We start from the raw sequence: 17619 nt of genomic DNA on the forward strand, positions 1-17619 counted from the left end.
GAGGGCCAGATTATAATTTGAAAAAAACATGAATGAATTCCTATGCACACATCTTATTTGTAGTGCAAAAAAAACTTTAAAAAATACAATAATTAAAATGAAGAACAATTTTAACAAATATAAACATTAGTATTTCAATGGGAAGTGTGGGCCTGCTTTTGGCTGATTAGATAGGATTGTTGTTGTTGTTGTAGTTGTTGTTGTTGTATGCTTTCGAGTCATTTAAGACTTAGGTTGACCCTGAGTGAGGGCCAGGTAAATGACCTTGGAGGGCCGTATTTGGCCCCCGGGCCTTAGTTTGAGGACCCCTGGTCTATTGGGATGGGATGCTGGAATGTGGATGGGAATAAGATGTATCAGCAGTGACCAAGGAAAGCAAAACTTTAGGTGACACCATCATTTCTTCTTACATTTGCCAAGAAGGCCGGGAGGATATCATTCATTCTTCCAAAAAACGATAGAGACATGTTGTTTGGTTGTGAGTTACTTTGGCTTCATTGTGCCAAACGTGTCCAAGCAATTGAGAATTTGGCTGCAGATCAAAAATTACAAGTCTCCCAATGTGATAGCTTTCTCGGTAAATAAGCACCACTCAAATTCTTGATTGCGAGATGCTTTAGAAATGTAGATACCATAGCAAAGCTACTGTACATAAACAAGGAGCAGCAAAAAGTTCTGCTAAAATAACATTCCCAGCCTTTTGGAGCTAAGGAGACCAGGGAGGTGCCAAGATAAGGCTTGCCTTGGCATGCCCAGACATGTTTGCAGAATGGTAGGGCTGTGTACAGTGATAAAACCAAACACTTTTCTCAGGGCTTGTGCTTATTCACAAGTAGTCAGCTGAGAAGGAAAGAAACGTTGGAATGCAAGGAATGCCTTACAGTGCAAACAGTCCCCTGGAATGGAGATCTATGTATAGAGATTAATTATGATAAATGATGTTTCAATACCTCATTTTCCCTGCTTTTGTTCCAAAGAGGGTCTCCCCATAGGGTCAACATACACATTATGGCTTGAAGCCTGTTGGCAGACTGCACCAGGGCTTGCATCTCTCCCACCTCCCAGCATTGGTTTGGGAAAACAGACAAAAATCTGCCAGCTCTGAACAGTCCAATTCTTGTTGGCCACTGCACGCATGACTTTCCTCCTCCACTACAGCTATTGTTTGTGCTGGTTATGACAGATAACAGGTATACTTCTGTTAATGAAGTTGGTATGGTTCCTTGGACTTTACATCTTTAACAATAAAATTGTTACCAGGGGTAGGAATAACATGGGAAGAATAGGGAGAGACCCCTTCCCCAAAACAAGAAGCAAACTAAATCAAAATGATTTCAACATTCTTAGCAGAACTTTTTTTTATACTAACACTGTGCAGATGTTAAATAGAACAACCAGGTAAAGTTTGTGTACATCAACAAAACATTTTGAGCTTTTTAGAGACCATTTGAAAGCTTCTTCCAAAAGTACCCAAGGGTGGTTTTCATTTTCACCAGCCTCCATTTTTCATATGATTTGCCATTTTGGTGCCTATGCCTTTCTAATATGCTGGGGGTAACTGGTGAAACTGGTTTATCTGCTTTCTTGGCTTTGGTGGTTGCTCTCTTTGCCTTGCCAGTTTTGGACAGGCACCCAACGCTGGAGTAAGAGCGTCCCATTAAGTTCTTTCTCCTTTTCCCAGGACTTGTAGCTTTCTTCTGGTTCATAAAATATGAGGCCATTATGTTGGGTATTTCCTACTAGTGGCAATAACAATATCGGAGAAGGGTGGGAAAATGCACAATGTGATGCCAAACTCTTGGAGAAGTGAAACAACCACTTATGATAAAGAATACTGGTTTGTGATATGTAAGATCACAAACCATAAGTAGTACTGCCCTACCTTTGCCATTGTTTGGCCCCATGGAAGTGTTTTTCATAAAGTCAGACCAATCATTTGTCCCGTCCAGTACTACTTGCCCTCACTTGCAGTAGCTTTCCAAAGATTTCTGTTACCTTTACTTGCAGCTATTGAGAATGAAAGATAGAATATAGCACAACTCCTGTGTTTGTAAGGGATATGTTCAGAGATCCTGCCGTGGGTACCTAAAACAACGGATAGTAGACAATCCTTTATTTTGACTATATTGGGCTGGAGGCATAGCATAGAATCACACTGGAGGACCTAAAGAGGACCGCAAACACTTTCCTAGGTGGGGACAATATTTTAGGAGTGTGGGTTAGTGAAAATCTGGATATTGAATTTGTTGATAAGGGAATTGTTTGTATTACATGATGCAAAAAGCCTACTTACTTAGTGAACAGCGACTACTGTCTTCTGACATATACAAAGAATCATAAATGCAGTGAAGAAGATATAGTTCTGGAAAGGTTTGCATAATCTTGATGCCACAGCTACTATTTCCCTTTCAGTGGCATCTGCTTTTATAAGCTTTCCTGGACATAATTTATGTTACGTGTCAAACTCTGTACACATAACCCTCAGATCTCTTCTGACTCCTTCTTTCACTTTGTGTTAAACTCTGAGAGTGACAGTAGCAAGTCGGGTGCAAACAGGAACACTTCCTTACTTCTTTCCCATAGCATTGGCATATGAGGGAGAGGCGACATCCAAATTGCAGATTCAAAAACTGTGAACACACAGTTGGGCAAAACAAAAAAACCATGCTTACAATACTAGAAATATGATGCGAACAGGTGCACTTGTGTGACATTAAACCATGGACTGATTCATTACACAGTAGTGAACCAGCAAAACAAACTGACTGCTTCTAGGAGGCAAGCTGGGTCTTGCTCAGAATGCTGACAGATATGCATATTAAATACATGGCCAGGGTGACATTGCATTCAGGTCTTGGAAAAAAGGCAGACAGATGCAATTGTGTAACATGTCTCTCGATTTCTTTGATGGCATCTGGTACATAAATAGAAGAACTGTTATTGAAGTAGCCAATGTAGCAGAAGACTACTACTACTACTGTGGATCAGTGCCAATATAAATCTAGCTACTGAAGACCATTCATATGCTAAAGATAAAAGTCTAAGGATTTATATGAGTCTTAATCTTCTTTTTGAATTACAGCACATTAGACACAAGCTACTTGTCTTCGTAGCATATTTCCACCATTTCTTTCATCTGTGCCATGTTGGCCTCTACCCTGGCACTAAAAATGCTGTCAGCTTTGATCTTCCACCTGTTTCAACTGCAGCTGTCTCTTTTTTCCTCCCATGATATTATTGAAGGGGAAACTTTCAGTATTTGTGCACAAATGTTATAGACCACAAGCCTGTTAATTTGATCATGTCCAGTGAAATATTTAGTTGAATCATTCCAGAAAGAGCCAAGCTATCTTGGTGTCCTTCATCCTTCTCACCATCTTCGAGATACTGTTCCATAATGGGTAGAAGTAGAACAGAAAAGGCAAAGAGATGTCTCCCTAAGACTGTATCGAATTCTGCAGTAAATCCCCACCAGAGTACTCTGATTCCCACCTGATTCTTCTCACTGTAATGAAAAGCAAATAATAATAATAATAATAAATAAATTAAAATAATAGAAAATAGTACATATTAAGAATAGGACACATTAAGAAACATTAAACAATACATCTCAGTTCCTTTGGCAGGTGTGTTTGAATCATATTTTCTCTTTACCTGATTATTTTCTGTGCCTTATTTTCTTTCCTGTTGTGGTTGCTGTACTCTGCTACTGAATGTGCTAGTTTCTCTCTTGACTCCTGTCACAGTTCATAAGTCATGACACAATTGGTTACACACACATTTTTGTGATCTTTTGTTTATTTTTGTAATTGCATGATTGTTGATCCATATGACTTGAATAGCCAAGTCTATGCGCGTTGTCCTTCTTGCTCTTTCACAAATTATAGTCTAATAGTAATAAAATTAGATTTGCCGCTGTTTCCTTTGAAGCTAACAGCAATACATGAAGGAGAATAAGTCAAGGAAATTCACTTACCAAACGTTAAAATACACAGAGATTAGATGGGCATATTGACATTTATATGGGATCTAAGTTAACATAACCATTACATATATTTGTACATAACCTTCCTTAATATTTGTTGTTCTCTCAAAAGGACAGGTTACAGTGAAAGTGTCTTAATACTGCACCTGATTTGGGGTGCACCTATGCTGTAGAATTAATGCGGCATGACACCACTTTAATTGCCATGGTTCGATGTTATGGTATAATAGCAGTTGTAGTTTTACAGGGTCTTTTCTACCAGGCAGTGCTGGTGCCTTAGCAAACTCCAATTCCCATGATTCTACAGCGTTGGGCCACAGCAGTTAAAGTGATGTCAAACCACATTAATTCTACAGTGTAGATGCACCCATGGTGTCTGTCCTTTTGCCAGGGTTCTTTCTTGGGATCATCTGGTCTCATAGCTTCAAGCACACTCGGTCACCTTTCCAAGTAAGCAATGCCATATCCTGTCCTCATCTAATATATGGCAAGTGCAGTAAAGCACCACATTAATTCTACATGGTGTCTGTCCTTTCACTAGGGGTCTTTTTCAGGTTCATCTGGTCTCACAGCTTCAAGCATACTTGGTCACCTTTCCAAGTAAACAATGCCATTTCCTGTCCTCATCTAATATTTGTCAAGTGCAGTAAAGTCCCACAAGTTGTTATCACTTGTGGTTGAGGCTTTGGCGCTGAGCTTAGCACTCCAGGTTCAGTCATGTCCAACTGCCAACTGCCTGTCATTCTTAAATTCTGCATTATTGATACAAGAATTCCCAGGAATACTTACTTTCTGTCATCATGAGCTGTGGACCATTACTAGTATGGCCCTCCCAGTTGCAACATAAACCACCTTTGTGTTATTTCACTGAAGAATCAGAAATAAGCCCCTTCCTTCCCACTGGTATCTAGCCACCATGCCTCTGTGTAACAAATGGCCATTGGAGGAGCAGTTAGTTTGATTCCATTTTTAGTTAGTTGCCTATGGGCTGAGAAAGGCGCTTTACAAGTGTGGCAAATAAATAAATAGTTTTGGCTTGGGAAAGATGGATATTTTGGAAAGGTGCATGTTCTTGTGCAACAACAATTCTATTCAATCCAGGAGAAGACAAAGTGAAACTTTGGACACAATGCACACTTCTTAACAAACAGTGTTTGTTCCTCAACTGTTGAAAAGATCCTTTTGAATGCAAGGTGGTATATACACCTTTAAGCACCGAGAACAGCCTTATTGACACAGTTGCCTCCAAGCAGGGAGGAGTGAAAGGTGGAATTCAGAGAACTCCGCCACTTCATTCCCAGTGCTGTTTGCAAACTAAATGCTCCTCGGTGGTTACCAGGTAACTAGAGACCAGCAAATTCTGCCAAACTGTGGAGTCAAGATTAACAAATGTGTTTTGGCCTCCTACAGTGTACGTCTGCAGCAGTGACATTTTAAATGCCCACCTGATGGGTGGATTGCCATGGCTTCCTCTTCCTTTTTGTGCCAGCACTCCAGAAACACACTGCGGCCTGTGAAAACTTGCTTTTGGAATTTGGAACATGGGCAGAAAGAACTTGCAAACACTGTTTTGTTTATAAAGCTATCCTCGAATCCAAATCAACCTTGCAGCCAGAACTAAGGGCTTAAATAGAGAATTCTTCAATCATCTGTCTTCAGCTTACTCAGAGAGTGTAGTGGGACATCACCAAATTCAATTTGTTACACTTTAAGAAAGTACTCGTATACCTGGTTTTGGAAATGTTGGAGAAATACATGCATTTCTCATTCATTGCACTCGTTCCTTAGAAAATGAAGCTATATTCCCCTTCTGTGACATATCCAAGTGATAGAGCAACTCCTCAGCAAGAAGGGGAATAATGGGGGTCTGCAGATTCTTATTTTGATCAGTGATGGGGAAAAATGTAGTGCAGTTATAATTAGAAAACATTTATCAGAAATCCAGTTTATATGCTCTGTACCAATACAAGTACAAAACTTTATTACGGTCACTGACAGCACAAAGCGGGGCACAAGTGCCCTGGGAGGGGAAAAATAACTCCCCAATGAAGCTGTTATTTAAAAGTAGGTTAGAAGACAGTTTAAAATCACATTTTAAAACACGTTATTGTAACAGGTATGGAACTGAAGGGGGGGGGGAGAGATTGATAGGAGGGGTCAAAAACACTGTGGGGGGGGGCACTAAAGGGGAAGGGAGGGGCACATGTCGAGTCTAGTAGCATTTCAGCTGTAACATCTTGCTCTAACTAAATTCCCAACAGGGTGTTGCTTTGTGGGGTCAATCATCATCTGTCTAACTTTATCAGTATGCCGATTTACATTTTAAATCTTCTAATGCACATGGTCAGGGCTGTAATTATGACCCAATTACAACAATACTTCAAACCACATAACTTCATCTGTACATGGTATAGATCTGCACTGTTTTTGTTTTTGTTTTTTTACTTTTGCTTTTTATAGTTTCTGATTTAGTCAAGTTTTTGGCTACATCATGGTCTGTTACAAGAGGAGGTCCGTGGTAGCAACAAAATGAATGATTGTATTCGGTGAAACCAACCCTAGTAACACCACTGCTCTCTAGAGTTGTGCATGTGAACGTACAGTCTACAACAGTGGTTCTCAACTGTGGGTCCCCAGGTTTTGGCCTGCATATCCCAGAAATCCCAGCCAGTTTACCAGCTGTTAGAATTTCTGGGAGTTGAAGTCCAAAACATCTGGGGATTCACAGGTTGAGAACCACTGGTCTACAAGAACTACAACTCTATGGAGAGTTAGAACAGGGTAAGGTCCTTAGATGTTGACTTGTAACTTGGTTTTATAAATCTGTTCTCTGATAGGACTTGAGGAATCTGTGACTCTTCGACCCTCATAATTGGTCAGATTGGGGCAGGATATTTTGAGCAAATAACGGGTTTCTTTATGGCCACTTTTAACCACAGTTCCATTATGGTATGTGCAAAAAAAAAACACACACACACACACACACACACACACACAAAACCCACAGTGAGTTGAATTTTGCATAAAGATAATTTTCTGTTGCTAGATTCAGAAACATGCCCTATAACATATCCAGAAGAAAATTATCACAGTTTCTGATGAGGGATGTTAAGGCAAACAGAAGTAACATAGGACCAGTGAAGAAGAAAACAACTCCTTTTAATTTCCTGCAGCTTTCCTCGTGACCTTTACTGAACATATCCAGCCTATATCAGTGTGTGTTTGGAGAAGGGACAAAAGGCCATTCCAGAGAGTTTGACAGAGCCATGTTTACTGTTATGTTTCCCTTTTTCTGAGATTTCCTTTTCAAGTGTCGTTTTATTTTCATGAAATAGTTTAAAGATTGTTTCCATTAATTATGATAGTGTTATACTTCCTTTGAAAACTACAGAAGGAAGTATAGTGCTTCAGTGAGGGCACAATAATGGTGAAAGTATTAGGTTATAGAATAGGATCGAACACATTTCAGACCTTAAGAGTGCCTTAGCTCACCATTTGGGGGTCCAGAACATCACAGCATCCTATCAGGACCCCGTTTTAGTGAACTGAAATGGACATTTTACCACTTTCAGCCACTCATTTCAAGTGAAATAATGAAATGAGTGGGAATGTTGTGAACAACTTCTAAGGGACTAAGCAGTTTCAAATTAGTGAGAGTGGAGCTGTTTTTGCTAAAATCTCAGCTTTTGAACTGAATTTTTTAGATGGGCTGCTGGGGGAGGTTAGGTGTGCCGAGGACTGCATTGTATATACACACATGTCAGATGTTATCTGTGATCTGTATGATTCTCTTCCCTTAAGTTCATACACATAGATTCTAAAGCCATAGAGTTTATTAAGTCATAAACACACAGAATGGCTATTAGGATAACATGAAGTTAGGTAGAACCTTGTGTGATGTATAGTACTCTGTGGTCCAAAGCAGCATAGACTCATAATTCATATGATCTCATCACAGGGGCTTTTTTTAGCATCCTAGGATACTTCCAAATCATTCCAATGACAAATGAAATACAAGGAATGATCAGGGACTATGTTCATTTGATATTTCAAACAGCCTGGACTACAATTTTTGGATTATGTTATGTTAATGTTTATATTAATATGTTTTAACTCTGTTTTAATGTCCAAATGTTGTTATGTTTTGTTATGATTTAATTGATAGTTATATGTTATTGTTGTTTTATGTTAGGTTTCATATATATGTTGAGGCATTAAATTTTGCTGAGAATATGTTGGAAACTGCTTTGAGCCTCCCCCCCCCCCCCCGAAATAAAATAAACAAACAAATAAATAAATGGGCACACTGCCCATCACACTACGTGACTGAACTTACAGTGGAGCCCCTGCCCACGGCTGGAATTGAAGCATTGTATGATGCTTCCCATGCAGCACAGAGGTCTTCACGTGTTGTCCTGGCTCCAATTGAGCCAGCACGGATTTGCACCACTTTGGCGATGCTTCTCGTGTGATGGGGGAAGTGTTGCCACGACAAAGCGGTATGCAGGGATAACAGAGTCACCCCTCATCCCTGTAATTTTGCCGAGGAGACTAGCAAAACGGCACCAGGAGGGGTGGAGTCCCCCGTGTGATAAGGTCAATAGTTATATTTATTTATTTCGTGAATTTGAACCCCGTCCTTCTCACTCTCCGGGGGGGGGGGGGGGGCGGGGTGCTTAGGGTGGCTTTACAACAAGGACTCACTTGAGTGCTAACCATAAACATAGACACATTTAAAACAGATCATTAAAATACATTACATTAAAAACATTTGATTAAATCACACTTGTTTAAAAATCATTGTCTGGGACAGTCCATTGACATACATACCACATGGAGTCTTATCCCAATTTCTGCTGCTACTGTTCAAATAGTCTCATTTTCTTTTCAATGCAATCAAATGAAACATGCAAAAGAAATAGCAGAACTCTGATATCTTCACTTCTGATTTGCGGTGTCTTCTGTTTTATGTTTTACAGAATTGTCAAACCTTTAACAGCCTTAGCTGCCTTAGCACCACAGCTGACGACTGCTCTCAGCAAAACCAGTTTTCACCTGGCCTCAGCAGCACCGAGGGATGGATTACAACTTTGGACGTCATGCCCGGAAGGACCCCAGCTTGCACCCCTGTGCCAGAGCCACACTCACATGCAGAAGAATGTAAATCTGGCAAAGAGGAAGAGTTCTCCTATGAGGAGTCGGAATTTTGTGCCACAGAGGATGAGCGGAATAGGAAGGAAGAAGAAGAGCCCTCATGGAGAAATGGTGGGACAGGAGGGGATAATGTCTTTCATCTGGATGGTGAATTAGATATTGAGCAAATAGAAAACAACTGAGCATGCAAAAGGGATGTGCCTGTCTGCATCAAGGCTTTCAGGAGTGGTAAAAATCCCACCGATGTTTGATGCAGACAGAGAAGAGAGGCCACATTCTCCTTCTCCTTGGCAGGTGGGAGGGAACAAGGAAGCTTTGCCAAAATTTCATCAGGTATCTTGTTAAACCTTGAAACTTTTTAGAACTACTGTAGCCCATGAGGTTTTGTAAGAAAGCTTTAGAGAAAAACCTCCAGATTACATCAGCACATTTTTTTAAAAAGCTTTGTGGATGTATAAAAAACTTGAACTTTAGAATAATGCCAATTTTTTTTTGAAAAAAATGTGTTTGAAACAGGGCTTAAGTGAAGAAGAAAGGAAAGACCAGGAAGTCTCTTGCTGGTCTTCATTCACAACATAGGTAGCATGCCATCTAGAGAGGCAGCTGGTCCATGCTCTATCTGATGGCAATCCTAATCCACTTTCGCTTTTGGAAAGAGTGGACTATATTTTGTTGTTGTCGTTCTTGTCAATGTTGTTGTTGTTGGCTGATTTTGATTCTGAACTGCACCTCAACTATCCTTTTCAAAGGGGGAAAAGGTGGGTTTAGTGTTGCTCTTTGAATTCATATTCCATTGGAATATCTTTCAGATTGCATTTCTGATGTCTTACAAATCAGACTTCTAGTCCTTTGCTACAAAATCAAGCTTCTCAAATTCAAAGTAGACTGTTCTGGCCTATAAGCTCTATTTTTTGTATCTGCAGTCATCAATAACACCACGAAAAGACAGCCAATTTGTTTTCCCAGTTCAACCAGAGAGACTTGTGAACATATGCAGGCTTTCACACTTGCAGATGTAAATGTGCATTTTGGAAGCATAGCCAAGTGAGGCAATATATATGCAGATAAATGAGAGTTAGTGAATAATGGAAGTTCTTGAGATTAGTTCTTAATATCAGAAATAAATCATACATATTTTGTGTCCTCTGTTCCCTTGCCCCACTGAAGTGGTTAACTGCATTTTGTATAGCTGGTCTCTACAATCACAATTGCCATCTAGATTATTTTATGGATCAACAGACAGAACTGAAGATGACACCTTGTTTTGATTAGTTCACACTTCCTAGGACCATAATGAAACAACAATAATACATTACGCTGCATTATTTTCTCAAATATTTCCAGCTTCATTGAAAGATGGTAGCCATGCTCATACACAGTGACATCTACATCTTCTAGGCTGAACCTCCTCCTGATATATTATTGATCCTTTTCTCCATGATCACCACTTGAAGATACACAGATACATCATGTCCTAAGACCAAAAAAAATGCCCTCAATAAATATCTATCATCTCATTGTCCTTGTTTATAGTAAGAAGAACCTTAGCAGCAAACATGGGCAAACAGATATCCATATGGGTAGTAACTTGCCAACAGAAAGGAGATCGTCATCACATCAGAAAATCTGGTTCACATTTGAGGGATTTACACTGTTTTCTAATATCAGGGTTCTGTATTACTATTTTTTTTAAGTTATATTTCTCCATAAAAATACCTAAAAAATTGGCACGGGGCATGAAACCAGCATACTTTGCATATGTCTACAAAATGGTGAAAGGAGGTTATTGAACAGGAGGTAATTGAACAGGAGGTTAGAGCATCTCCTCCCAACTTCTGAAGATGTCATTCAGTCAGCCCCAAGGATATCCTGCTTTGCACTTCCTCATCAGCAGTCCAACCGGTTTGTTTTTACCTCTAAACTGTCAAAATATGGGTTGAACTCGAACTGCAAGGCATGATAAGTTTTGCTTAGCCATTGTGATTGGTCTGACAAACACCAATTCTAGTTTGTAGGTTTTGATGGAAAAGCAAATCTGCATTTTCTGCACATACACACACACACAAAGACCTTTTTAGAAAATCAGTGCAGGGTAAGGGAGGAAAGAGTGCTAAAGCCTGAGCCTTGATGTTATTTATGTACAGAGCCATTACTGCATTTCATTTACAGTCACAAGAACTTAAAAGCAAGTTTGCAATACCTCTAGTTAGTACAAAAAGATTCACTCGTAAATTGTTACAAATAACATCACTGATGGTCACATATTTTCCATCCCTAGCTCAGATAAACAAGCAATAAATATATAGTCCCACTCAGGGTTGTTGTTGTTATGTGGAACACGGACAATGCATTTCTTCATATGATGAGACTGATACAAAATGCAGTTTGAAATACTACTATTCAAGCAACTTCACTCCAGCATTTCCTTCCTTTCTTTCTCTGTTTTTTTCTCTTTCTCTTTCATTGATAAAGGTGAACAATAAGCATTTACACTTTAGCACATATAACTCAGTTAAATAAGCTGTTCACTTACTACATGGAATTTTGTTTTTGTTTACTTACAAGTGGGTGGGTGGGAAACAAAAAATAGAGAAGTTTTTTTTTTAAGCACCCTATTTTTCTGCACTTTTTTTCCCTACTGGGATGTAAGATGCTTGTGGCATGTAACATCTCAGTAGCTTCCATCCAAGCTGTAGCTTTACAAATGTCTAGTCAGACTGCACAAGTTTGTGGGGTTTTTTGTTTTGTTTATTCTTATGTTGATTTCTTTTTATTTCCTCCCTAGTTCATACTCACATAATGTTCAAGCCAAAAAATGTTGTAATGACATAATCATACCTTAGGGAGGGTTTGCTTTAAGCCTGAATTCTGCATTTTGGTGCCACGGAGCAACCTGGGGAACACAACTGTTAACCTTGATCTTTTCTAGTAGAACATGCACTGTATGTTCACAGTGTTTGTTTGGCATATGCCAAGTTAACATGGCTGCTGGTTTCCAAAGCAGACAGGTGATTTACTGACAAAAAGCCACCTTAGGCATGATTTGGGATGGACTTCTCCAAATTGAGCTAAATTTCATTCTAATCAGACCTGAATTTGATTTTTTATTAGATTCGTTTTTGCTCATATCTTGTAGTTTTGTCATCGATAATGTTCAGAAATGAAATAAGGCTTCAAAGGTGTCCCTACTGCATCCCCTCTATGAACCGTCTTGCTTCTCCTTTCTGCAAAATCTCCCAGATGGTGGGATTTTGATTATGTAGTGCTATGGTTCTCAACCTGTGGGTCCCGGGTGTTTTGGCCTACAGCTCCCAGAAATCCTAGCCAGTTTACCAGCTGGTAGGATTTCTAGGAGTTGAAGGCCAAAACATCTGGAGATCCACAGGTTGAGAACCACTGATGTAATGGGTTTTAGCATCCACTATGGAAGGTACTGCTTCATGGAGCTTCAACAGCAACCTATCTGCTCACCACCATAAAGATAACAGTGAGGTTGTGGTGGTGGGGATGGTGGGAGAGCTGTAACCAAGTTGAGGCTGACATTTGAGAGGTTTCTGAGAAGTTCTGAGATTGTAATGTTCATACCTAAAACTCTCTTGTTCTCAATGTCAGCTGCATCCCTACGGTGGTTTGCTATTGTTATAATTTCCTTAGCATTTTTGACCATTTAAAGAAAGATGCTTGCAGGTTAAGCACACTGGAGGTGAATCCAGTTTTCCCCTTCCATTTCTCTAATATAAGACAAAGCCCATGAACTTTTTATTTCAGGACCTGGACATCTTTTCAGCTTCAGTATAGTGAGAATTGACCATGGAAATAATACATATTTGATACTGCCTTAGTTCTTCTGAATTCTCATATAGATAGAAAGTGTACCTTTCTTTCCTTTTCCCAGCTATTCTTTTAAAATAACCACACGGTGTAGCCTTTACCATCATCATGCAGAACTACATAAACTACTATTACGATACTTGCTAGCAGTGGATTGGATTCAGACTGCAATCCTGTGTATGCTTACATGGCAGTTAATTGAATTCATTTATATGGTTGTGTGAGATAGTTACTTAGTTTAGATCCCATTGAAATAAACAGGGTAAGAACGCAACCAACTTAGTCTGGGTTCAACAGTCCTGTTTACCTCTCATTTATTGCATGCTCCTGAAGTGGCAAGACTTACCCCAGCTTGGATTGCATACATTTCTCCAAAACTTCTTCTACTCTCTAGTGAATGGTCATATTTTTCTTTAGCACAGTACTTTACAGTTGAAGTAACTATTCCTAATCTGAGGGTTCCTTTCACACAACAGAACTATGGCACTATGATTCTACTTTAACTGCCATCGTTCCATGCTATGAAATCCTGGGATTAACAGTTGCCCAGATGATGGGATTTCAATTATGTAGTGGGTCTTAGCATCCACTATGGAGGTACTGCTTCATGGAGGTTCAGCGCAACCAATCTGCTCACCACCATAAAAACAACAGTGAGGTTGTGATGGTGGGGTTGGTGGGAAAGCTGTGCCCAAGCTGAGGCTGAGCTTCAGAGAGGTCTCTGAGAAGTTGCCTGGAATTCATAGCCAGGGAAATCCAGTGTCCAGGTCTTTATAGTTGTTGCAATTAAAGTGGAATCATAGTGTTATAATTTTATATAGTATAAAAGGGCACCTAGTATCTTTATGTGGGACTGTCCACATAGAATTCATCTTGTGCCATTTAGCTTGATGCTTTTTGGGAAAGCGTATCAGTCTTTTTAGGCCTGATTTGAATAGAACTTGATTTATGGCAGCTCAGTTTGCCATTAGTTCTACATAGATGGCATTTTCCTATCCTCACACTCTAAATTCAAAAGGGCTTTAAAACAAACAAATAAACAAAAAAGGCTGCTACCTACAACAAGTTAAATTCACAGAGTAGGAGAGTGCCCCAATGGACCACTACCTAACTCTTCTAGCTGTAGAGTAGCATTTCCACAGCAGTAAACCCTCTTTGCCTTAGTAAAGATGATTCACTGAATAATGGCCTTACAGTGGACACATCTGCATAGACACAATAATACTTACTCGCCTAAAGTTAGGCCAAGGCGATGGTTCATTGGATTGTACTGCTTTTGGTTTTTTTATGATTTTATGTACTGAATTGAGTTTTTGAAAGCCTTACTTTTAAGAAATAGAAATTAAACATTGTGGATTTATGAATGTGTGTGTGTGCGTGCGTGTGTAAAATATACACACACAAAATGAAATGTCTGAAATGTGTAGTATGTGCCCCATACGCGGGGACATCCTCTAGATTATAACGTGGAAGGTGTTTTGCTCATCAGAAAATAAAAGAAATTCAACTGGATTACAGAGAGCTCACATCAACTGAAAAGTCACTGGATCCCTCTAACAGGGATCACTGGATTCCTGCTGGACTTATCCAATATCTTATCCAACAGATCACTTGGTTTTCTAGTAGGTATCTGCCAAGTTCACAAATCTATTGCTGACCTTGTTCTGTAGACAAATACATTTATTTGCTCAGCAGTGAAGTCTAATAAACAAGGAGACAAGACCCGTGGCTTGTTTGGAGCTTGGATCAATTTGGACTGTGGACATTTCATGGCAATAGCACTAAATGTCGGCAAAATCAATAGTCCTTTCTGACAACCAAGTTCAAGCGAAAGACATCTGCAGGGTGCCCTCTCTTTGTCTTAGCACGGATGAACTTGCTTACAGGAATTATGTCAAGCATCTGAAGTCATGACTGCTCTTTGTAACAGTTCTCATGAAGTGTTAAGATATATCATCGGAAAGGATATATTTCTGGGTTTGATTGTAATTTTTCATAAGGTAGCCTATCTTTGGCGAATGACATTGCTTTTCAAGTGCATTTTGGGGTGATCCTTTTTGAATAGGACAGGATGATATTTTTAGGATTATAGCTGTGCTTTCCAGCATTAATGTTTTTTGTGTTTTTTAAAAAAACCAATGAATTAAAATATACTGATTGGCCAAAAAGCCTTTGGGAAACCATGAACTCTGGTAACATTTAATGTATGGATGTGGACGTGTGCGTGTGCACAAGTGTGTGTGTATTTCTCTCTGTCACTAGTAATTGCACAGACGCAAACATATTGACAAAGTCAGCTCTGTAATTGGTGTTACATTTGTTCAAAATTTGCTATTACTGAAGACTGTTCCTTGACCTGAATTTTTTTTTAAAGACTGCTGATTTGTACTCTCTCAAATGACCTTATTGCACTATAGAGCAGCTCAGTCTCAGGAATTTACTTGTTACTTTGACTGTGTAAATAAAGCTTTCTGATTCCGTAACAGTTACGCTTTGCCTGTCTTTTTGTGATCACCGAGACACCATCACTGTTGCTAAACTTCTTCCCAATTTGGTCAAAAGGTTTGGATGCAGAAAGGTTTCCTTTGTAACTACAGTGGGCCATTGGTTTCCAGAATCCTGCATGAATACCAAAATCTGTACATGCTCAAGTCCTATTATATACATAGGTGTAGTAAAATGGTGCCCCTTGTATAGAACTACAAAATCAAGATTTGCGTTCTGGATTTTTCAGAATATATTTTCAAGCCATGGATGATGATGATATTAACAACAACGACAACTTTATTCTTATATCCTGTCACCATCTCCCCAAAGGGACTTGGGGCGGCTTACAGACAGCACAAGTGCCTAAAAACAAACATAAAAGTGAACACAATATAAAATACAATGAAATAAAACACATGCACATATAAAAATATTGATTCAGACTCAATCAAGCTACTGTCCTCTAACTGTGGCAGTAATAATAATAACTTTATTTTTATACCTCGCCTCCATCTCCCTGAAGGGACTCAGAGCGGCTTACAAAGGGACAAGCCCAGAGAGCACAGAGTGAAAATGTAATGCAATAAAATAAAAACCAAACCAAACCAAACCAAATAGAAACATATCACAATAAAACATAACATGAAACCAGTACCATGGGAGCAAGTGCCGAGTTGAGAGGTCTTTGAGTTTGTGCAAAATTTCTAGCTAGAAGTAAGGGAAAGTGCAAAATTCAGTGGCAGGGATTGGGGAGTAATATCCTTGGACTTTATGTCAGGATTGTAGAGTGGAGGGCCATGCTAAAGTGCTGAAACTTAGGTATTAAAGGGCCAATTCTTTGGGACTGCCTAATCAAAGGCACAAAGGAACGTCCATGTTTTTAGGTTCTTGCAGAAGGAGGACAGGGTAGGCAATAGTCTAATCTCCCTAGAAAGAGAGCTCCAGAGCCGGGGAACCACCAGCGAGAAGGCCCTCTCCCTCATCCCCACCAGCCACACCTGAGACGGAGGCGGAAGCAAGAGGAGGGCCTCCCCGGATGATCTTAGGGCTCATGTTGGTTCATAGGGGAAGATGCGATCGTGAAGACAGGCAGGGCCTGAACCGATTTGGGTTTTGTAGGTAATTACATACACCTTGAATTGGGACCGGAAACTCATTGGCACCCAGTGGAGCTGTTTAAACAGAGGGGTTGACTGCTCCCTGTAACTTGCTCCAGTTAGTAATCTGGCCGCTGATCTTTGCACCAGTTGCAATTTCCGAGCTGTCAAGGGCAGCCCCACGTACAGTGCATCGCAGTAATCCAATCTGGAGGTAAATTACTGGCACCATGGTCAGGCTGTAAACGGAGTAAAATAAGTGCCAGCTGCAGTAATGGAGAGAGGGCATGGGATAAAGTGCAGGATGTGCGACTACTATGTAGGACAACTAGAGGATAAATATTCTCAAGGGCTTAATTGAAGAGACATGGTTGAATCCGTTGGTGCAAAATCTGTTTACTACTTCAGAACAAGAGGCAACTGCACAGATCCGTAGTCAGTAATTTAGCCCATTTTGTAAAAGTAAGAAAAAACTAGATTATACAAAGTGTGTATAGTGCGATGCAACACAATTATCAGCTCTCACATGGCTTCATGGCCACCATTGACTAGACAATCTTTATGTGTATCTCTTAACAGATTGGTATAATGTTCATATGTTTTAGTCATTGGAAACTCTACCTCATAATGAAGAATAAGAATTGGAATGGAGATGGGTTGACCTTTCTTATTCTGACCTCCTAAGTAGTCATGCACATCCTGCACACCGCTATCACTTACCGTCATTCTTCTTATAGTTTGTTCCTCATATGGAAAGGATTCCCTCCTGCCTAAATCCCATTTTATTCCAGTCTCACTCCTCCAAGCTGCTGTGGCATTCAAACTAGTAGGAGGTGAGAACAGATGGCTCTGGAAAACAAGCAAAGAGCACCAGTATGCAAAGGGATCTTGTAGCATCTTAGATACTGACAGAAGAAAGTTGCACCATAAGCTTTTGTAGACTATATATACTTCCTCAAATGCATGGAGGAGATATTGGAACCTTTCTATCCATGGTCTTTTTTGCATAGCTCAGGAATATTTTTCTATATGTAGAAGGTCCTAGTATCTTGGAAAGAAAACTTG

At 39.8% G+C, this 17619-nt stretch overlaps 1 protein-coding gene across 1 annotated transcript in view; it reads left to right on the forward strand.

Moving 5' to 3' along the window:
• FAM53B (family with sequence similarity 53 member B) overlaps positions 1-15453 on the forward strand; it is a 165441-nt gene extending 149988 nt beyond the window's left edge. The window contains exon 6 of the mRNA XM_060768601.2: positions 8965-15453. Coding sequence (XP_060624584.2) covers positions 8965-9321 — 357 coding nt within the window. The 3' untranslated portion in view covers positions 9322-15453. The remainder of the gene's footprint in view (positions 1-8964) is intronic.
• The last annotated feature ends 2166 nt before the right edge of the window (positions 15454-17619 follow it).

The sequence above is a fragment of the Anolis sagrei genome, chromosome 3, assembly GCF_037176765.1.
Source record: "Anolis sagrei isolate rAnoSag1 chromosome 3, rAnoSag1.mat, whole genome shotgun sequence".
NCBI classification, from domain to species: Eukaryota; Metazoa; Chordata; class Lepidosauria; order Squamata; family Dactyloidae; genus Anolis; species Anolis sagrei.